Here is a 23006-nt window from a genome sequence, read left to right as displayed (position 1 = left end):
TGTTTTTATTTTTATAAGTTAAGAAGTTACCCATAAAATAAAATATTAAAACAATAGGAAGCTACTATTATTTTGTCTCTTTTCAAATATATGCATTTTTAAAACTTGCCGTGATAGTGGCATAATAATTTTTACCTTGGATTTTTTTTTAAACATTTTATTGATTATGCTATTACAGTTGTCCCATTTTCTCCTCTTTATTCCCCTCTGCCCTGCGCACCCCCTCCCACTCACATTCCCCGCCTTTAGTTCATGTCCATGGGTCATATATATAAGTTCTTTGGCTTCTCCATTTCCTATACTATTCTTAACCTCCCCCTGTCTATCTTCTACCTACCATTTATGCTACTTATTCTCTGTACCTTTTCCCCCTCCTCACCCACCCACTCCCCCACTGATAACCCTCCGTGTTATCTCCACTTCTGTGATTCCATTCCTGTTCTAGTTGTTTGCTTAGTTTGTTTTTGTTTTAGGTTTGGTTGTTAATAACTGTGAGTTTGTTGTCATTTTACTATTAATATTTATCATCTTCTTTTTCTTAGATAAGTCCCTTTAACATTTCATATAATAAGGGCTTGGTGATGATGAACTCCTTTAACTTGACCTTATCTGGGAAGCATTTTATCTTCCCTTCCATTCTAAATGATAGCTTTGTTGGATAGAGTAATCTTGGATATAGGTCCTTGTCTTTCAGGACTTGGAATACTTATTTCCAGCCCCTTCTTGCCTGTAAGGTTTCTTTTGAGAAATCAGCTGACAGTCTTATGGGAACTCCTTTGTAGGTAACTGTCTCCTTTTCTCTTGCTGCTTTTAAGATTCTCTCCTTACTTTATTCTTGGCTAATGTGATTATGATGTGCCTTGGTGTGTGCTTCCTTGGATCCAACTTCTTTGGGACTCTCTGAGCTTCCTGGACTTCCTGGAAGTCTATTTCCTTTGCCAGATCGGGGAAGTTCTCCTTCAATATTTGTTCAAATAAGTTTTCAATTTCTTGCTCTTCCTCTTCTTCTTCTGGCACCCCTATGATTCGGATGTTGGAACGTTTAAAGATGTCCTGGAGGTTCCTAAGCCTCCCCTCAGTTTTTGGAGTTCTTGTTTCTTCATTCTGTTCTGGTTGGATGTTTCTTTCTTCCTTCTGGTCCACACTGTTGATTTGAGTCCCGGTTTCCTTCACTGTCACTTTTGGTTCCCTGTACATCTTCCTTTATTTCACTTAGTATAGCCTTCATTTTTTCATCTAATTTGTGACCATATTCAACCAATTCTGTTACATCCTGATTACCAGGGTTTTGAACTGTGCATCTGATAGGTTGGCTGTCTCTTCATCGCTTAGTTGTATTTTTTCTGGAGCTTTGATCTGTTTGTTCATTTTTTTGTCTTGGCACACCAGTTACTTAGTAAGGGGCGGATCCTTAGGTATTCACCAGGGTGGGGCAACCCCTGTCTCAGTGTTGTGACGCTGTTTGTGGGGGAGGGGTCTGAGAGGGAACAATATTGTTTGTTCCGCGCTCTGCCAGTTTTCAGTCACTTCCCCTGCTACCCACAATCAAAGTGGGCCCTTCTGGTGCTGATTCCCTGGGTGGGTGGGCTTGTGTACATTCTAGGACCCTGCGGATCTCTGCAACAAGCTCCTGTGAGGCTTGGAGTTGCTCCACCCCCACAGGTGTTTTCAATCAGAGGTTTGAGGCTTTTATTTCCCGGATGGAACCCTGGGTTGAGTGGTCTGTCTCACTCCCCAGTTGTTCCTCCCGGTTTATCTGTAGGCGAATGTGGGACTGCCAGGTCCGCCAGCTGCCGCCTGCCTTGAGTCCCCTCCACTCAGCTGCCCGTCTCCACCCCTCCTACCGGTGTGTATGAATGTTTCTTCTTTAACTGCTTGGTTGTCAGACTTCCATACAGTTCGATTTTCTGTCAGTTGTGGTTGTTTTTGCTTTTAAATTATTTGTTGTACTTCTTTTGGTTGTGTGAGGAGGCACAGTGTATCTACCCACGCCCCCATCTTGGCTGGAAATCTGGATTTTTCAATTAATGGATCATATCCATACTTCCCTGTTGCGACAGTGTATTGTAACAATTGTGTAACATGTGTGAGGCTATGAAATCATTCCCCAGGATTGTGTATATTATTTATTTTTCAGCTCTTCTGTTATATGTGAAATTATGGTGAACATTTTTTGTATATGTAGCTTTTTCTTGTGATTTTGGATTTTAAAATAAAATTACTGAAAGTGGGATGATGGACCAAAGCTTAGGAATGATTTTGTAGCTCTTGCCAATTACTTTCCACCAATACAGTTGTGAGCTAAGCAATTGCAGTGCACCTACAAGGACATTAAATGATAAGAGGGTTATCTTTGTATCATTAGTATTCAAAATCGAAGATATTTCTTTGTTTATATAATACATATAAAACATAAGTACATAATGAGTATGTACTGCTCTTTTAATGGTGAGGTTAAACACTTAACCTGGTTTTAGTCCCTCAGTGGATAATGGCCATCATGTCTTTGCCCCAGTTATCTTCTGAGGTTTTAATTTTTTTTTTGTTCAAGTTCTTTAAGTATTAAGGATATGAACTTTTTATCATATTTGCTTTTTAATTCATATCCCTGTTTTTAATTATGTTTAAAAATTTTTTTTCTTCTTAACAAGTCATTTAATAAATTAATAATTGTTTCCTCCTGTTATTTATTCTCAGGTGATTTTTTAAAAAGTAGTTTTCAATCAGTGTTTATTCCACCTTAGTAACTCTCGATAGTTGAAGAGAATATCTGTACTGGATTGTCATTATTTTTTATATAATATAAGTTACTGGAAATAACCATGATCCACCTACTTAGAGCATTAAATACCCAGTATAAAGCAAAAAGATGCCCTTCTCTTATTGAGAAAATCGCCCCATTCCTATTTATTGAGGTAATTGGGGTGTTCCTGGCATTTTATTCAGTGTTACTTGTCCATTATTCATTTTTGCATTTCTGTACCCTCAGTTACTAGGCCCTACTTCTTCCTAATTCACTGCCAGCTTTTAAATATAAGCATAAAAAGCACAAATTAGTCTTTTTCCAATACCACGTCTGCCCTACGTGTGACAGAGACTTGGGGTATGGAAATTACAGTCAGCATCATCACAAATTCTGTGCTGGTTTTTGAAGAGAGTTGGAATGACAAATGGCACAGGGATCTGAAATAACTTTCAAACTCTTTGTTTATTATAAAGGATACTTCCTGTCTAGAGGAAGGTCAAAGCAACCATGAAGTTGCAATAAAACAGGACCTGTAACAGAACTGTCTCCTGAAAAGTAACCTTTTTGTCCTACACAGTACTTTGTCTTTTTGAACCTTGGCCACACTGGGCAACATCCGGCAGAGGTTTTTCTTATGTAGTACAGCATGCAAGTAATTGATCTGTTAAAGCAAAAGAGGTGATATTTATTCTGTCAGTCTCTGCAAACTAGCGGCCTTGTTTCTTCACCATAGCCAGTATTCCCCACTGACAGAATCTGAGAATTATACATGACAAGAAAGAATGTACTAGGCTGTAAGACTACATACACTATACACTGCTCAGTTGGGTCAAATTAATAATCCAAAGGAAACTCAGGATTATTTATGCATCAGCAAATTAACGGGAACATCCCACACAGGCATGTGACTTCCTAGGAGCAGGCCAACAACTGACCCCTGTGGTTTCCCACAATCTGAGAGTTTCATTGTCCAGAAGAGATGATGTGAGGAAAAGAAGAGAACTCTAAGACCTCAAAACAAAACTATGATAGCATCTTCTTTGGAAGACTTCATATTAGGTTGGCCATCATGTGAGAGGAATTTTTGTAGTTTTATACATGTAAGTCTTAATGAGATTAATTATTGATCAATTAAAGATATTTCCAGGGTCTTAAGATACCCAAAACAATGAACGTTGAATATTCATTATTCATTACTTTTTTGAAGTAATTTTTAAATTAATTTTCAAAATCAAGTACGGATTACTTCTTAACATTAAGAATGTTTAACTGTTTATAACAATTTTAAAACAACATAAAAGTAATCTGTCGTGGATCTTAAATAGTTACCGGCTCTTAGCCAATCTTATTTTATGTATTCCCCCCTCCCCCCATTTCCACATTTTCTTGAAGCAAATCTCAGATATAATATTGTTTCACTCAATATTTCAGTACCTTTGTCTAAAAGATAAGGACTCTTAAAAAATAAGTAAAAACATAACCACAACAAACTTTTTGTTATCACACATAAAAGTTCAGCAATCATTCTTTAATGCCATAAAGCATTCAGTGTTCAAATTTCCAATTGTTTCTGAAGTATCATAATTTGTAAAACTCTTAAATAGCTACTCTTAATATTTATAATATAGAAAAGTAAATTAAACACTGAAAAAAACAGCAGTAAAAATGTTCTTAGAACCCTGGTCAGGTAGCTCAGTTGGTTAGAACATCCACCCCTGCACCAAAAGTTGGCAGGTCTGATCCTGAGTCAGAGTCACGGGTCTGGCATGAAAGGGAGGCAACCAATTGACCTTTCTCACATCGATGTTTCTCTCTCTCTCTCTCTTTCTCTCTTTCTCTGTCCCTCCCTCCCTACCCCCCTTCCTCTTTCTCTAAATTCAGTAAGCATATCCTCAAGTGAGGATTTGATTTAAAAAATAAAAATAAAAATGTTCTTAGATTTCTTGCATCTACTTTTTCTTTTCAGTGTCTTGAACTGCTGGAATGCTTAGGCATTCCCTGGGTCCAGGCTGCTGGGGAGGCTGAAGCCATGTGCGCTCACCTCAATGCCCATGGTTATGTGGATGGCTGCCTCACCAATGATGGGGATGCTTTCCTTTATGGGGCCCAGACTGTGTACAAGAATTTCACTATGAACACCAAGGTATTTTTCTTTCTCTTTGTCAGCTTTTGGTTTACAAACTAATTTTAAAAGGGATTATTAAACGATTAAATGAAAAAAATTCCTGTAAAGTGCTTACCATAATGCCTGGCACATAGCAATGGCTAAATAAAATGCTTACTGTTATCATTGCCACATAGTTCGTTCTCTTCGAAATGTGGATCTCTCTCCTAAGGGCTTGAGGTGTTTCACATACTGTAACTGTAAATGAGCCTTAACAATATATTATAAACTTGCGTATGGAATTTATTACTTTGACCTACAAGTTCTACTTTTAGTAATTTATCCTCAAAAACACCTCCAAAAATGCTAGGAGAGATATACAAGGATGTTATTTGCAGCATTGTCAATAATTACAAAATTGTGACAAACAACCCAAATGTCCATTGAGAGGAAACAGTAAATACTGCCATGGTTCTCAGTTAGAGAGGTACTTCTAGGGGACATTTTGGTTGTACCTATACAAGGTTGAGCAAGAGAGACTATAGGCATTTGGTGGATGGGAACCAGGAAAGCTCATCCTCTTGCCAGATAGTTCTGTTTATCTCTGAACATGCTAATAGTGCGCCCATTGAGAAACACTGCCTCGTAGTGCATATAATGTAAGAGTGAGCAGTAACTAAAACAGCATGTATTATTCACGTTAAAGAGATCCGGATATATTAGTGGGTAAAAGTGTTGCCAAATAGTTCTTTTATATAATCCTGTTTTTACTTAAAATATTGTTAATAATGAATACTGCACATATGTGGTAAAGAAAAGGCTTTTTGGAAGAACATGTACCACATTGTTAATACTATGAACTTGAGATGATGCAATTGCAGGAAATACTTTCAGTAATATACATTTTACAGGGTTTAATTTTGTAAGATGCAAACCTTTCATATACATCAAAAAGCATTAAAGAGGTAAAAAATGAATACTGTAATTTTTAAGCCGTTTTTGAAACTATGACTTTATTTCCAGATGTTGAAGTGTTAGATTCTATGAAGATTCTGGTGATGAGGATAATTTCCCTATTTAAATGTTTATGAATAATTAAACATTTAGAGACAACTTTGACACACTTATTCTTTGCAGTGCTGTTTAATGCATAAATATTTACTTTTTGAAGATTAAACTTGTACTTTCTTCTAGGACCCTCATGTTGACTGTTATACAATGTCATCCATCAAGAGTCAAATAGGTTTGGACAGAGATGCTCTGGTTGGACTAGCAATACTACTTGGCTGTGATTATCTTCCGAAGGTACACTAAAATTGTATTTATTTACTACTCATAGTATGGATTTTTTTTGATACCTTACAATTTTCATAATTATGAATACAATATGGTCATATGATTAAGAATCTAATTTATAATTTTAGGCATTATAAACTATTCAATACTGAAATCATCATTTCAAGTGGCATTAAAAAGCTGGCCCATTGTGGCACTGAATGTTAAATGAGAGTAGAGTAATACCTGTTACCACAGCTTGAATCCCAGTAAACCATTGCTCTAGGGTCACACTCAAGTCCAGCTACCCTTTTAAAGAAATAAAGGAATTACTCTTTTCTTGCCAGTGTTAGTTTCTGTCACTGTTTCATCTATTTTTTGGTTTTCATTCTTTAGCTTTCCAGCTTGTGCCCATGCTCAGTGTTATTACTGTTGCTAGGCTACATGATTATTGGGGTAAGCCATTCATCCTTCCATGCATCTTAGCATTACATTCAGTTTTGTTCATGAAAGTCTTTCAGTTGTATTTTAAGATGCACAATATATACTTTGTAACAAATAGGTATAATAAGTGAGTGATGACTTATGAATTACAAGGATAATTCCATTCTTATATACTCTGTTTAAAAATATAAGATGACTTGTACTGTAGCTCTTATTACACAGTCCCATTATGATGTCCCTACTGACCATCCCTGTATTCTTACCGAATCCCTCATTATGCTATGCTGTATACTCTATTCCCAAGAAGGAGGACATATAATTTTTTTTAGCTAAAGCCTAGGAGAGAGGAAAAAAATATCAGGGAAGTCAAATTATTAACCCTAATTTCTAATTTATGTCATCAGTGACCAGACAGAGAAATCAACTTTTTTTTTAAACTAGTAAGTAAAGGAAGCAGGAGAAAAGCAACTTCTAAATAATACAAAAAATAATTATTTTATTATAATTCTGAAATAGAAATTTTCTATTTTCTTTATGTAGTTATGTCTTAAAGACTAGAAGCAGGCCAATGTTGACTGTAAGAAAAAAATACAAACTCACAGAAACCAACTTTAGCTCCAGTGGTGTTACATTACACATTAGCATTAGCTGTTTTGAACATTTGTATCCTTCATAACCAAAACTGCCATCTATTTATTATTGTTCTACTTAAGGAATGTTAAGACATATACTAACATGATTTGTCTTCAAAAAATTTAAGAGGTAGCTAAATGCTAATAAAAGAAGGGTGATACCCAAAATATTTAGCAACTGGTATGCCAAAGATAGGCCTGCGGTGGCCCTCTGCTGTGCCATGTGGTATCATTTTAGTAGCAGGATCCTGCTGGGCTGGGAAGGGGATTCAGGTTCAAGGGGAGACCCTTTGCCAGCAGGCATTCAGTATGCTTGGGGAATACTTTTAACTGGTATGCCTATCCAAGTGCATATTGGCTCCACATTAGCCCTGCTTATGAAGACATACTCATAAACTTTTATAGGAACTGGAAGACTTAAACCAGAAATTGTCATGTGAATATACATTTATTGGGTTGGAGCTTGTTTTAATTCTCTTAAGTTATTAATGTCAACGGTTAACTTGAAACTCTCCTTTGTCCTCTTTTGACATCTGGGTCTTTAAATATTAAATGTTCATATTAAATGAACATGCTTTTTCCTGATTACCAATATAACATAAAGTTAGGTCAAATTAAAATATTATCTAAGTAATTGACAAAGAAAGTGAATGCCCTCCAAAATTCTCTTCCTCCTTGCCCTAAAATAAACACTGTTAGTGGTTTGCTGTATAAACCCTCTGATTTTTTCTTTGCATAGAATAACAATGTAATTGTTACATAATTTATGAGTCTAGATTGCACCATGGGATATTCTGTGGTTTTCATCTTACACACAGCAGTGTATCTTGCACATCTTTCCCTGTCCTTAGGTAGTGACCTCATTCCTTTAGCTACACATTCTGTCGAATGGACTTATTGTGCTTTATTCATTTACTAGTGATTAACATTTGAATTTCTTTTCTCACTTTCTGAAAGGGGGTCCCTGGCGTTGGAAAAGAGCAAGCATTAAAACTTATACAGAGTTTGAAAGGGCAGAGCTTACTTCAGAGGTAACTAGAAATTATGTTTTCTTGTGACATTAGGCTTTTATTCTTGTTGAATATAATAGTGAATATTACAAAAAATATTATGCTTTCCAAAAAAGGGTTTAGTGTTTTTAAACTGATTTATATTTTTATTTGAAATTACTTTTTCTTATCTATTCTGAAGTTTTCCCAAGAAAGGATGAGAGTATATATTCTAAGCCGTACTATATTTTTTCAATTTTATTTATAACACAAGTAGTAAAATGTCAAATATATTTATTTATAACCATTGGCATTTGCCACAGGCTATTTTAGACTATTTGACCCCCAAGTAAAAATAATATGACATTAAAGTAATTTTATATTTAAAATTATTTTTACTATAAAATACTTCGATATTGAATGAATTTTTATGAATGAAATGCTTGACATGTTACATATATTTAATAAGTAACACTACATTTGATCAAAATTTTTACTGATCTGCCTTTCTATAACCATACATTTAGTAATACATTAATTACTATTTAACAATTCAAGACAGTTAAATATGGAATATATTGAATTTACAAACTATGGTGTTTAGTTTTGAAAGCATGTGAATTATATTTACTTTATGAAAGCAATGGTTTATAAAAATTAATATTAATGATGATAGAATAGAGTGACTAAGAGAAAAAATGAGGACACTTAAGACTTAAAGCAGCCTTGGCCTGTGATTAAGTTTGAGATGGTGACTGCACGAAAGGAAACATTAGCTGTAGAAATCACGAAGGTATGACCATGGAAACAATTCCAAATCACTGTTCTCTTTCAGCTGTAAAGCTATCGATAGAGCTAAGACTTCAATAAATTCATTATTGCTATCAGTGGTTAATGTGCCAAAACAGAAAAAAAGGGTATACTTTGGCATGGAGGTAGTTCAAGAATTATTTGGAATTGTGAAAAATAATAAAAGAAGGAAAAGCAAGCAAATATGGTCCTTGGCTAACTATAAATCAATCTTACTGAAACAGTTTCAGCAAATTTGTAATTTTGGTAACATTTTATTAAATGTTGGTCTTAACATTTGAAATTATATTTCATGTTATAATTATGTTGTTTTAATTTTGATTAACTTAGACTGACTTTCCCCCTATTTATTAACTTTTGAAGCTGCATTATTTATCTAATAGCCAGCAGCAATAAATGCTAATTGTTAGCAAGCTTGTACTTGGTCTTGGTAGTATATGAGTTAGAAATTCCAAAAGCTAAATACTAACTCTCAGTGCCAGTTACCACATAGTAAACTCAAGAGATAATTTAGTTTTTCATTAAACTTTAACTTCTATAAGTAGAGGAACAATTCAGAACTTATGTTACATGATAATGTTTAACTATTCCCTTGGTGGTTTTATGTTGACATGGAACTTTAGCCAAAAATTAACTTTTATTTAGTAGACATTTTACCAATAATATACATTTTCTTAAAATCTTTCATTAAACATGTAATGTTCTTGCTATTTGCATAAGAGATTAAGAAAATGACAATTTGAAGTGATCTGGATTTTTAAACAGTTCTTAAAGTTTTCTTTAGTTTTATACTTTGCCCTTCACTCTTATTTTGATATACAGAAGTGTTCATGTACATGATTCTGTTTGTTTTATTCTCTGGCAATTAGAAAAGATATAAAAAATAGATGTATACTAATCATTTTCCCTACATGTATACCTAAGTGAAGATCATTTTTTTTAAAAAGGCTCATCAAATATATGCACGCACACATACACTTCCCTCCTCCCTCACCCTCTCTCTGACACTCTCTCTTCTCCTGTTGCAATTCTTCTGTCCTTGGTGCACGATTAAAATTGAGGTACATAGATTAAGGACTTTCCCAAGCTAGGCGAGCAACTCTATCTACCACAAAAGGGAAAATAAGTTGGCAGGTAGAAGGGAACAGAATAACCTGGTATTTGAGAACATGACATTTTGGTGACCTTGCTTTTTTTTTGTTTGTTTATTTTTTCTTTTTTGTTTTGGTTTTGTTTTGCTTTTTAGTTTTGTTTTTTATTGTTCAATGTTTTTTCTTTTTAAAACCATTTTCTCTTATAGGTTTACTCAGTGGAGTGCAAAATCTTGTTACTCTAACCAACAACCACTAGCTGCTAAAAAACCAGCTCATTGCTCTGTGTGCTCCCATCCAGGTAAGCAGACATAGGGAATGGCATCTTGGAGTGTTAGTGATGGATACCCACTTTTTCATCCCTGTTATTATAGGTGCATTTTACATTCTCTTCCCCACTGGATTGGACATCCTCAGAGTTAGGAATTGTGTCCCGTATACATAGTAGGTACTCAGTAAATGTTGGTTGAATGAAATAAAGTGATATAAATGATAAATATAGAATAAGTCCAGTTTTAAACTATTAATCCAAGTTACTTAGATCTTAAAATTATGTTTTTAATATAGAAATCTATTATAAGGGAAAAATTATGCTAATAGTCTCAGGGGAAAATGGCATTGAAACTATTTGTTTCTGTATCAGTGATTTACACTTACATACTTAAATGGTTCTTAATTGTCCTATCGTGCATTTTTATTGTGTGAAGATAGTACCTCAAAACTAATTTCTAAAACATATTCATTATTATTGAAAGTAGCTTGGTTTCTCTTCATTTATTTTGGTAAAAATAAATAGATGTCACTGATACATATTAGAGTAGAAAGGTCTTTCACTCTCAGGAGAGATTGAAAGATCATGTTAGCTCAACTTGTAAGAAGAATTCTGCTTTATCTGTTTGTCTTAATATGTTTTCATTAACATCGTTACATTATAGATGAAATCATGGAAGAAATAATTTTTTTATAGATTAGATTCCATTCTGTAGTTTCTTGATACCTTATAAATGACAATTTTAGGTCATATCAATTATGTATGCTCTTAACAGGAACTACTATAAAGGACATATGGACAAAATCAAGGGGGAGGGTGGAGGTGGGGAAGGGAAGTGGGTCCGGCTGGGGTGGGGTGGAGGGATGGGGAGAAAAGGCATACAACTGTAACTAAATAACAATAAAAATTTTAAAAAATATATTTAAACATTCCAAAAAAAAATTATGTATGCTCTTCAGTATTCTCAAAACAATGTTGACAGTGATCGTGCTTTCCCTTTAGAGGGAACTAGGGCCCTACACCTGTGCCACAGTCATAATTTGTTCACGTTCTAATCATAGTTTAAAAATAGTTATACGGGTAACTGAGAGCTAGACATTAGAAGAGGTAATTAGCTGTCGTATTCTTTTAATATTCTTATTAAGGAAACCATTTCATGAATTGTTCTAGTAAGTAAATATTCTTTTTAATACTAATAACTATAACGTACTTTTCTTGCACTTAGCTATCAAATTAATCCCAAAGATTTCCATTGTTGATTATTATGAATGTATAATTTCAAGTCACAAATTCACACTTTCAGATTGAAGAGGGATTTAGAGAAACAAAGAAATGTCATGTGATAGTAATAGCTTAGGATCTACTTCACCCTAAGAATTACTATTGTGTGCTATTGTGTTACTACTGTGTTACTATTACTATTAGTCTATTAAACCTAAATGTATTGAGACCCTTTTCTAAGCTAGGTGCTGTGCCAGGTGGTATTCGTTTAAAGTGTATGTAGAAGATAATTCTAAAAAGCAGTGAAAATCATACCTTGTTGTATCTCCCTAAAGGTTCACCTAAGGATCATGAATGTAATGGGTGCAGATTATGTCAAACTGACCGATACTGCGAACCACATGACTATGAATACTGTTGTCCTTGTGAGTGGCACCAAACAGAGCACGATAGGCAACTGGTTACAGTGGAGAACAATATTAAGAAGTACGTTTTGTTTTTTAACTCATTCTTTTCTGGCATGACCTATTTTATAAACCTGAGGTTGAATTATTTCCATATAACTTTCATCCATGTCTAAATTAGTAACATTTAATAAAATCCTCTCTTGATTCTGTTAAAACATATTAGGCTATCTCAAAAGATAGTAATTTAATAGTTACTCAAAGTGAAACTTTATGACTGGCATACTATACAAGGACATTTTTCATTAAGAGGAGACTGGATGAGATGGTTTTAGAGTCTGATTGTATTAATAACATGTATATAATTTATTTTCAGAAAAGCTTGCAGTTGTGAAGGATTCCCCTTCCATGAGGTAATAACTAATTACTCAAGTGTGTTTATTTCAGAAGCTTTTTTAAAGTTGGAAGTCTCAATTCCTATTTTCTCTTGCTAGGTTATTGAAGAATTCCTTTTGAACAAGGATAAATTGGTGAAAGTAATCAGGTACCAAAGACCTGATTTATTATTGTTTCAGGTATCTGAAAATAAGTTCTTTACAGTATGAGGTTGGATACTAGGAAGATAAGAAGGGATAATCACTTTGCTCTGAGAGGAGATTTGAAACAGACTGCTGTTGACTACCCATGTATTTTCCAGCATTATTTCTAATCTTCATTTCTTTGCTACATAGTAACCATACTTTTCAGACCATATGACAAATCGCAATTATACTGTTTATTAGAAAACACTTTAAATACCTTGTAAGATATATTGTACCCAGGGGTATGTTGGGATAGAAGGGCTAATGACCAAAAAATGCCAGGCTCAAGTACATACATTGTTAGGAAAGGTAGTATAGTTTACAAGGGCATTGTGATTTTTAATTAGTCACCTAAATTTAAATTTGAACAGTCTATCACTCACTAGGTACCAGTAGATATGAGTTATCCTCAAAATAGAAATGATATTACTAATCTCATAAAGTCGCTTTGAGGATTAAATGATTATTTATATTAACCCCTAATGTAATGGCCAGGGAAACAGAGTGACTCAGTAAATTATAACTACTTGTTGCTTATTCCTACCAACAACAGAAATAATAATGGTAACCAACATATATTGAACATTTAAAGTTTGCCATTATATTTAACACATTACATGTGATATCAGTCTTCGTAATCTATGAGGTAGGTTATATTTTAGAGATGGAAAACCTGAGGCTAAGAGAGATTAAGTAATTTACTCAGCATCTGGGAAGTATCATTCTGGCATTCAAACCAAGAACCTTCACACTGAATTATTATGCAATATTGCCTCCTTAGGAGGCTCACTGTTTTCTCTGTGAATATTCTCCGTGATACTTCTTTAATGTTAATTCTGAAGGAAAAAAATCTTGGAGTGTTGTTTGTCTCTAAAAGATAAGAAAATCTTGTTTTATTTTTATTATTTTTACAGAGATTTACTCTTCAAAAAATGGAATGGCCCGATCACTATGCATGTGAGAAATTGTTGGTACTTTTGACCCACTATGACATGATAGAAAGGAAGCTTGGTAGAAGGAACTCTAATCAGCTACAGCCAATTAGGTATGAGTTGTATGAATAAGTTTCTGTGTTTCCATTTGAATATCTTATGACCTAAAATTTTTTTCTTTATAAAGATGGAGGAAAGGTCTACTGGAATAATAAATGCTTATTTAGGTCTTATAGTCAAGATAGCACAGTAAGGCCCTGGCTGCTATGGCTCAGTGGACTGAGTGTGGGTCTGTGAACTAAAAGGTCAACTGTTCAATTCCCAGTCAGGGCACATGCCTGGGTAGCAGGCCAGGTCCCCAGTAGGGAGCACATGAGAGGCAACCGAACATTGTTTCTCTCCCTCTCTCTCTCCCTCCCTTCCCCTCTCTAAATAAATGAAATACTTTTTTTTAAAGATAACATAGTAAGTTCATTCTTTGACATACTTTTATGTTTCAAATGTGCAGTAATAGATTTTTTTAAAAGAAATAAATACTATAAAAAGATATAGTCAGACTTAACTAGATATCTCTTTCAATGGGTCAGAAAGGGAACAAAAATGTCAAGTGAATACAGGGACTGAAACAGAATTGGTGAATCTCAGTGAAAGGTATGTGAGTGACCTTTGTACTATTCTTGCAGCTTTTCTAAAGGTTTGGACCTTCCAAAGTAAATGGTTAGGGGAGAGTATCAAAGAAAAAAGATAAACTACAAAGAAAAGACAATCAACACACGTCTTTCATACTAGTAATAAAAGCCAGAAGATGATAGGATAATATTTCAAAGCTTTGAGTGGGAATAATTGGCAACCTAGATATCATTAAATCATCATCATTTATCATCACTGATTGGTAAGACATTTTGAGACATATGAAGACTAAGAGTTTACCACTCACAGATCCTCAGTAAAAGCACTTTTAAACGATGTGCTTCATTCAACAAGATGAAAGGTGAATCCAGAGGGAAGATGGAGATAAAAATTGATAAAGCATATTTAGCTAATTTAATAAAGTGACTGGAAAAATATATACATGAATACCTACATAATGCTTGATGATTACAAATCGATCATAAACTAAAGCTTCAAAGTATGCATGTAGCCATATAAGGGTAACTACTAAAATATTTTAAATAGAATATCTATCTTCCAAACCAATAGGAAAATAAAACTATCAAACCAAAAGAATGTAGAAGGAGGAAGAGGGAAATAGCAAAGAAAAAGTTTGGTAACAGAAAACACAAAGTATGAAATATGAATGAGTCCCACTATGTTAGAAATCACAATAAATGTAAGTGGATTAAATTAATTATATTGGATGAGTAAATAAACTTCAGAAATAATTCTGCTTATAGGACATGTGCAAAATAAACAAAGTTTGAAAATGAAGATTTAAAAGGTTTAATGGACAAATATTTGCCAAGGTGATGGTAGCAAAATTAACAGAAACAAAGTAGAGTTTAAAATGAAAATTTTTATGGAAAAGTGGTATACTGAATAGTAGTGAAAGGAACAATCAATTCATAAGATCTAATAGTTGTAAGATCTATATACCTGACAATAAAATTATCTTTTGAATAAGTTGAAGAATGACTATGTGGTAATTCCTGATAGTATTTTAAAAATATTATAAAGATAGAGTGAAAATCAGTGGAAATTGAATTACTCAATCTATAAATTGAAAGCTCCTGAATAACTCATGCACTTGAACCTTATTGGATGAATTTGTTTTTCAGAATTGTTAAAAACCGGATCAGAAATGGAGTTCGTTGCTTTGAAATAGAGTGGGAAAAGCCTGGTATGTATTCAACTTAAACAAAATTTATACCATTTAACCATATATGTTTAGCAAATACTGTACATGTATGTAAAACATACATATGTATATAAAAAATAAGGAACGTGCTCAGGATTAATTTCATAATTTACTTGTGCTGTTTAAATAGGCTTTGACTAATAGTACAGGGTGGCTTGGTCGGTTGGAGTATCATCCCGTACACTGAAAAGGTTGGTGGGCTCGATCCCCAATCAGGGCACATAAGGGAGGCAGCCAGTCAGTGTTTCTCATACAGATGTTTCTCTCTCTGTCTCTCTGTCTCTCTCTCACTCCCTCCTCTCTCCACTTCTCTCTCTAAAATCAATGCATATATCCTCAGGTGAGGATTAAAGAAAAAAAGGTGAAAAACTTTAATTTTATTTTAATGCTTTGCTGTATATTTCTCAAGAAAATGCAGCTACAGTCTGCACATTGGATTTCATTGTGCAGTTGGGTCTAAAGAAATCAAGATTGCTGAAAGGCACCTGGGGTACTCTACCTCTCCTTCTTACTCTTTAGTTTTCATGGGAATTTATAGTTGTAAAATTATTTTTATTTTGCTACAGACTGAAATACAGTGAACTCTTTCAATTAGCACCAAAATTGAAGGCAAGAAAAGCACAAAATGTTTAAATGGAAAATAATCACAAATGCAATTTCTATTTGGTGTTGAGATTACATTGTGTGATTATAGGTGAATGAGTGAGAGAGTAGATTTGTCAGTGAAGGTTTAAGTTGTAGGAAACTTTGAAGAATGAAATTAATAAACAATTAGATAAACTGTTCTAAGCAATAATAGGAAAATAGAAAGTTGAAGGATTTTGAAAACTGATCAGGAATACTTACACCACTGTAGTGTATTTTCATTAACCTAGTGGGGCTGTACAGATCTCTCGTCTAGAACTGAGTACAGAGTGCCTCCTTTCAGTTGTCCTTGTGGGAGCTAGCCTTTAGGGGAGAGAATGTACTTTAAATTCACCTGTTTCCATTGTTTCTAGTTTATTATTTTTAAAGATTCTATTTATTCTTAAAGAGAGGGGAAGGGAGGGAGAGAGAGAGGGAGAGAAACATCAGTGTGCGAGGGAAACATCTATTGGTTGCCTCTTGCAACCCCGGCACATGCCCTGACTGGGAATCAAGCTGGCAACCTATGGCTGTGCAGGATGATGTCCACCCCATTGAGCTACACTGGTCAGGGCCATTGTCTCTACTAAAAACTCATCAACTGATATTTTCATTAGAGTTTGGCTTCTCATGCAGTTTTGCCCTGGTAGAGAATAAATACGAAAATCTAGTCTGTTACTATATATCTTATTGTCAGTTTACATATAAGCATTCTCATTTTCATTTATGAGCTGCATGTGAGTCCACAAAGGCTGGGTAACTCTTCAAGAGACTGATAACCTCTGGAAAATAGTACAGTGGAAACCCCTTATCTGTGGTTGCGCTTTCTGTGGTTTCAGTTTCCAGCAGTCAATCACAGTTCATAAATTTTAAATTACATGCCTTTCTGGTGAAATCTTCAGCTTTCCAGTTCTGTCCCGCCTGGATATGAATCATTGCCCAATGTACCCATGCTGTATTTGCGATCCACCCATTAGTCGCTAGTAGCCATCTAGGTCATCAGATTCATTGTCACAGTGTTGCATTGGTTGTGTTCAAATAACCCTTATCTTACTTAATAGTGGCCCCACAGTGTGAGAGTAGTGATGCTGACAATGTGGATATGCCACAGAGAGGCTTTAGAGTACTTTCTCTAAGTGAAACACACTACAATAAGATATTTTGAGAGAGAAAGAGACCACATTCACATAACTTAAATATAGTGTATTTTTATAATTGTTCTATTTTATTAGTAGTTATTGTTGTTAATCTCTTACTGTGCCTATTTATGAATTAAAGTATCACAAGTATGTGTTTAGGAAAAAACATAGTATGTGTGGGGTTCAATGCTACTTGTGGTTGCAGGGATTTGCTGGGATTGGGATTGTATCCCCCATGGATAAAGGGGACTACTGTAATATTTTTGATGACCCTATCAGTCCTGTTCTGTTCAGAAGCCACCACTGAAGAAAGTTAATATTGAAATCTTGGGCAACTGTCCATTCCTATTCTTTTCCGGGAATCTTGACACTTGTTACACTAAACTAAAACCAACTAACCTTATCTAAACAAAGGTTTTTATCCTCTGAGCTGCTTCTACTGTTTCTGAAGCAACAGAATTTAAAGTTCTAATTTTAAAGTAATCTCCTTCCACCTTTTTCAGTAAGAAGAAAATCAATTCTATAGTAGAATCTACAGATTATTAGAATAGACATGTTGTAAAGCAAGATTTGCAATGAATCATCCATTGACTTAGTTTACCTGGTAAATTTACATACCTGGGAAAATTGAATTTTTAAAATCTGTAATTAAGGCCAGTTTACTGTATTTTTTAATCTTTTAGAACATTATGCTATAGAAGATAAAAATGGAGAATTAGCTCTACAAACAATAGAAGAAGAATCATTATTTGAAGCAGCTTTTCCAGAGATTGTTGCCATTTACCAAAAACAAAAGTTAGAAATTAAAAGGAAGAAAAAGGAAAGTAAGTATCTATCATTTGATAGCTCTTTATGGCACACACAGGTGTTTTAGAAGATCTGTCAGTTCTATTTGAATCTATATTGTCTAAGTTTTGCTGAAATTTCTACGTAAGAGTAAGATCATACGCTTGCTTCTTTGTCTTGACATACTTTTAAAGCTGAAAAGCCAGAGTAAACCCTTCTAATCAGTGTCTGATAACTTAAGTGTTAATAATAGTAATTATATTAACCACTTATCGAGCAACCAATATATGTAATATATTTTGGATTATACATACCTTTTCTTTATTTTCCAGAACTTGGTGAGGAAAATAATTTGATTATAACATTGTTTCCAAAAGAAAAATATTTTGTAATATTTTGTTAATAATTGTTTTCTTATAATTATTTATAGTATAATTTCCAGAAATGCAGACACAAAAATGCAAAAATTGCTTATATAGATTTCAATCTGAACTCTTTAGTTTATTGTTTACTCAAGATAAGTAAAATAAAACAGATTTTACTTATGTTGTATTTTTTTTCTTTTCAGGCATGAAAACTAAGCCTAAAGAAAACAATTTGCCAGAAGCAGATGATAAGAGTTTGCAGTCACTCATAAATTTAAAACACACATGTGAAATCTCTTCTGAACAAAATTCCCAGTTAAATTTGGAAATTTTCGCTGATTCTACATTACCCCGGGAATCTATTTGTGCATCGTTAGATAGCTTGCTTTTATCTACAGATGCTATCTGTTTGAATACAGGAGAGCATTTCTTATCTGCTTCAAGACCTGTGGCTACACAGCACATTAAAGCTGTCAGTAAGTCTCTCATTTCAGAATCCAGTCAACCCAATAGCTCATCCCACAGTGTGTCAGCAATTGCTGATCTACACTTGAGCACTGTTGATTGGGAAGGAACTTCTTTTAGTAATTCTCCAGTTATTCCAAGGAACTCTTGCTCTCATGGTTTAAAATCAGAACTTCAAGCAGCCATCCCTGATAGCTTTCACACTATCCCAGGACAATTGTCATGTGATGAAGTGTTGGATTGGGATCCTGGAAAGACTGATCCTGAAGAGCATCTACTTTCTGGCATTACTGATTTACATCTTCAGGATTTGCCTTTAAAGGAACGAATACTTACGAAATCATCACATCCTCAGGGTCACGTACAACCAGATATGGACCTGAAAACTTTATCTCTGCTCACAGTAAAAGAGCCTTGCATTGCTAACAGTAATTCTGATTATCCATCACATCTTTCAAAGGATCTTCTGGGAATTTACTTGCCAAATGAATCTAGGAACTCTGAAGTTCTAAAAGACCAGCTGTTTCAAGAAAACTGTAAAGTGAATACTTCTGTACCTCATTCTGTCAAAAACGTGGTAGTAAAGACCTCTAATGTTAGAGCTGAGCCATCAAATATTTCTTTTGATCACAGTAGAAAAGTTGATTTGAAAACCACTCAGAAAATTGCAGTGAGGAAAAGTGTTTGCCTTGACAGATACTCCTCTGATGAAGAAAGTATCCCCGGGTTTGGGAAAGCTAAGTACGCAGCTGAAAAAATGAAGCAGAGCTCTCGGAAGCATAAACCAGCCCAATTCAAGAAAAATGATGCCAACAAATTGATACAGGCTAAAGAAACTGAGGAGTATGTCCAGGCTTATAAGACAGCTGGAACTGAAGAAAAGTATTTCCCAGAGGCAGCAAAAGATTCTCTGAGTGTTCTGCAGTGTCATAAGGAAAAAGACGACTGTGGTACTTGTCTGGATAGCCCTCTTCCTTTATGTCAGAGATTAAAACTGAGGTTCCAAAGCACTTGAAATTTAAAATATTTGAGTTTAACTTAGTATTCTAGTACCATTAGCAGAGGCAGAGGGAGAGCGTCTAGTTAATGTTTGGCAGACAAATGTTGTGTTGTTCTGTATGTCAGAAGATACTATTACCATTTTAATCAAAATTATAATTTTAAAAAGCCTCAAATTTCCATTTTAAAAGATGATCCTTGTGGTGAAAACTGTAGATAATGTATATTTTTAAAATATACTTTTACTATTTTGTATATTGATAGGGACTATTCTTTAGTCATAGCGTTAAAGTGTTAATATAGTACTAGACGGAATAAATGCTTCATCTATTTCCTCATTTTTACTCATTTCTTGCATATTCCTCTGAAGTATTTATTTAAATTTCAGCTTGCTCCCAAGAGGATAATTCTTTATAATTGCCTATATTCTTGCAATCTTCTATTATGACTTTTACGAGAGTTATATTTTCTCTCCACATGAAGATACTTTTAGTACGCCCTTTCAGTTTGGTAACTTTATTGTTTTGTGAGGGGGAAATGGAAAAGGAGGAACATGATCAATACATGTAGTAAAATCATGGTTGTAATGCTGAATAAACTAAGGAAAGCCACTCTTTACATGTCTCCAGAAGTTAACAAGTATGCGAAATGGAAAAAGATTTGGAAAATAGAATGTATAATCTGAAGGGAGTTAGAGATTTACTCAGGATCACACAGCTAATTAATAATGATGTGGGAATCAGATTTCTTGCCTCCGAATTTGTTGGGATTTTTTTTCTGTTTTTGCTTCTATAGCACTTTTTTCTTTCCCTTTTGTTTTGATAAGGAATCTATTGAGTTCAACATCTCCAAGTATTAAGTTGTACACATTAATTCATTTTATCACTCAAAAAATCTAGCAGCAATCAGATTAGGAGGGAAAAAGGAAAGCTGTCACTATTTGCAGATGACAAGATTTTGCATATAAAAGAATTCTAAGGAATCCACCACTAGATCTGATGAATTTCACCAAGGTTGCAGGATAGGAGATCAATAGACAGACCTTAATTGTAGTTCTCTACATCTTCAGTGACTAATCCTAAATGAAGTTAAGGAAATTCTGCTTACAAGAGCACTAAAAGTAATAAAGTACTTTGGAATAAGTTTAACAAAAGAAATATAAAATTTATACTCTAGAAGCTACAAAAGTATTGTTGAATGAAGAATTTGTAAAACTTAAATAAATGGAAAGATATCCCATGTTCATGGATCTGAAGACTTGATACTAAGATGGCAAACTAATTTACAGATTCAACAGAATCCCCATCAATTCCAGTTGATTTCTTAGCAGAAACTGACAAGCTGATTCTAAAATTCCTATGGAAATTTACAGGACACAGAATAGGCAACGCAATCCTAAAAAAAGAAATGGGAGGACTCACCCTTAATTCTGATTTCAAAACTTACTACAAAGTTACAGTAATGAAGAATGTGTTCTTATGGCATAAAAGCAGACATATATATAGATCAGTGGGATAGAATTGAGGGTCCATAAGTACCCTCACGTTTATGTTCAATTGATTTTCAGCCAGAGTACCAAGACAACCTGTGAGGAAGCAACAGTCTTCCAGCAAATGCTACTGGTATGACTGGGCATCCACATACAAAAGAATGAAGTCTGATCCCTGCTTCATGAAATATACAAAAATAACTCCAATGGATGAAAGACCTGAGTATGAGAGCTAAAGCTGTAAACTCCTAGATGAAAACATAGACATAAATCTTTGTGACTTTGGATTAGGAAATGATTTCTTTGATATGGCACCACAAGCTTAAACAAGAAAAAAAATGACTATAAAACTTTGTGTTTCAGAGGACACCATCAAGAAAATGAAGAAATAACCCACAAAATAGGAGAAAATGCTTGCAAATCATAAATATAAAGAATTCTTAAACCTCAATAAGACAACTCAAAAGTTAGTAAAATATCTGAATAGACATTTCTGCAAAGAAAATGTACAAATGGCCAATAAACACATGAAAAAATTCTTATCGTTAATTATCAGAAACTTGCAAACCAAAACCACAATGAGATACCATTTCATACCTAATAGGATGACTAGAATCAAGACAAATAAGTGTTGGTGAGGATGTGGAAGGATTGGAATCCTTGTACCCTGATGGTAGGAATATAAAAAGGAGGAACAACTCTGGAAAAAGTCCGGTGGTTACTGCTTGATGCATCAAATCCACTCCCAGGTATAAACCCGAGAGAAATGAAGAGATACACCCATGCAAAAACTTGTACACAGATGTCCATAGCAGCATTATTCCTAATAGCCAAAAGTGGAAACACCCGAATACCCATCAACTCATGAGTGGATAAAATGCTTTCTCCATGCAATTGACAATAAAAAGAAATGTACTGATAAATGTTACAACGTGCTAAGTGAAAGAGGCCAGTTACAAAAGACCACGTGTATGATTCAGTTTATATGAAATGTTCCAAATAAGCAAATCCATAATCTATAGAGACAGAAAGTAGACCATGGTTGCCTAGGGCTGAGGGGTAGGGCGGGGAAATGAAGTAGTGAGAAGGGAAATGACTACTAATGGGGTAGATTTTGAGATGAGTGGGTGGATGATAAAAATGTTCTAAAATTGATTGTGGGGGTGGTTGCCGAAAAATGAATATACTGATACCTCTGAATTGTGCAATTTGCATAGATAAATTCTATGCTGTGTGAATTATAATAAAGCTGGTTTAAAAACAAGTCATGTAGAGAATTTTGCCTGTCCTAACTTTTTTTAATATCTAAAATGTATATTGCTTAACCTTACTCCTACACATGCACTGCCATCATCATTTTATAGACTAGAAAAGTCCAGAGAAGTGATGAGATTTTCCTAACATTGGAGATGAAATTTTAGTTTATTAATCTAGTAGTTACTACATTATGTCATGTTGTAAAATTAGACTCAAATTTGGAATACTTTGGAATTTTTGTGCTTTTTTTGATGTTGTAATTCTGCTTGTTCCCTTTCTGAATTCCACGGAAGATACATAAAGTGCTATGAAACGAGTTTCACTTTGTTTCAGAAAAATGCCATGTTTGCTGAGCACTTGCTAAGTATGAAACCCTGCACAAGCAGAACCCTGAATGAAGGCACTGAGTCCTCTACTCAAGGCACCCTCTTATCTCAACTGAACTGATAAGTTTCTATTTAAATCAATGATTATTTGCATAGGTGGCATTTATCTTTTAGGATAATGCTTTCATGTGGATAATGAAA

At 34.3% G+C, this 23006-nt stretch overlaps 1 protein-coding gene across 3 annotated transcripts in view; it reads left to right on the top strand.

Moving 5' to 3' along the window:
* GEN1 (GEN1 Holliday junction 5' flap endonuclease) overlaps positions 1–22487 on the top strand; it is a 30865-nt gene extending 8378 nt beyond the window's left edge. For all 3 annotated transcript variants that reach the window (XM_024552419.3, XM_053924335.1, XM_053924336.1), the window contains 11 exons: positions 4713–4889; positions 6045–6155; positions 8159–8232; positions 10301–10392; positions 11919–12069; positions 12364–12400; positions 12482–12562; positions 13483–13613; positions 15276–15337; positions 17802–17942; positions 18473–22487. In XM_024552419.3, coding sequence (XP_024408187.2) covers positions 4713–4889; positions 6045–6155; positions 8159–8232; positions 10301–10392; positions 11919–12069; positions 12364–12400; positions 12482–12562; positions 13483–13613; positions 15276–15337; positions 17802–17942; positions 18473–19749 — 2334 coding nt within the window. In that variant the 3' untranslated portion in view covers positions 19750–22487. The remainder of the gene's footprint in view (positions 1–4712; positions 4890–6044; positions 6156–8158; positions 8233–10300; positions 10393–11918; positions 12070–12363; positions 12401–12481; positions 12563–13482; positions 13614–15275; positions 15338–17801; positions 17943–18472) is intronic.
* The last annotated feature ends 519 nt before the right edge of the window (positions 22488–23006 follow it).

The sequence above is a fragment of the Desmodus rotundus genome, chromosome 5 (genome assembly GCF_022682495.2).
Source record: "Desmodus rotundus isolate HL8 chromosome 5, HLdesRot8A.1, whole genome shotgun sequence".
Lineage (NCBI taxonomy): Eukaryota > Metazoa > Chordata > Mammalia > Chiroptera > Phyllostomidae > Desmodus > Desmodus rotundus.
Note: the sequence above shows the minus strand (reverse complement) of the source record. Positions and strands in the feature narration are given on the sequence as shown.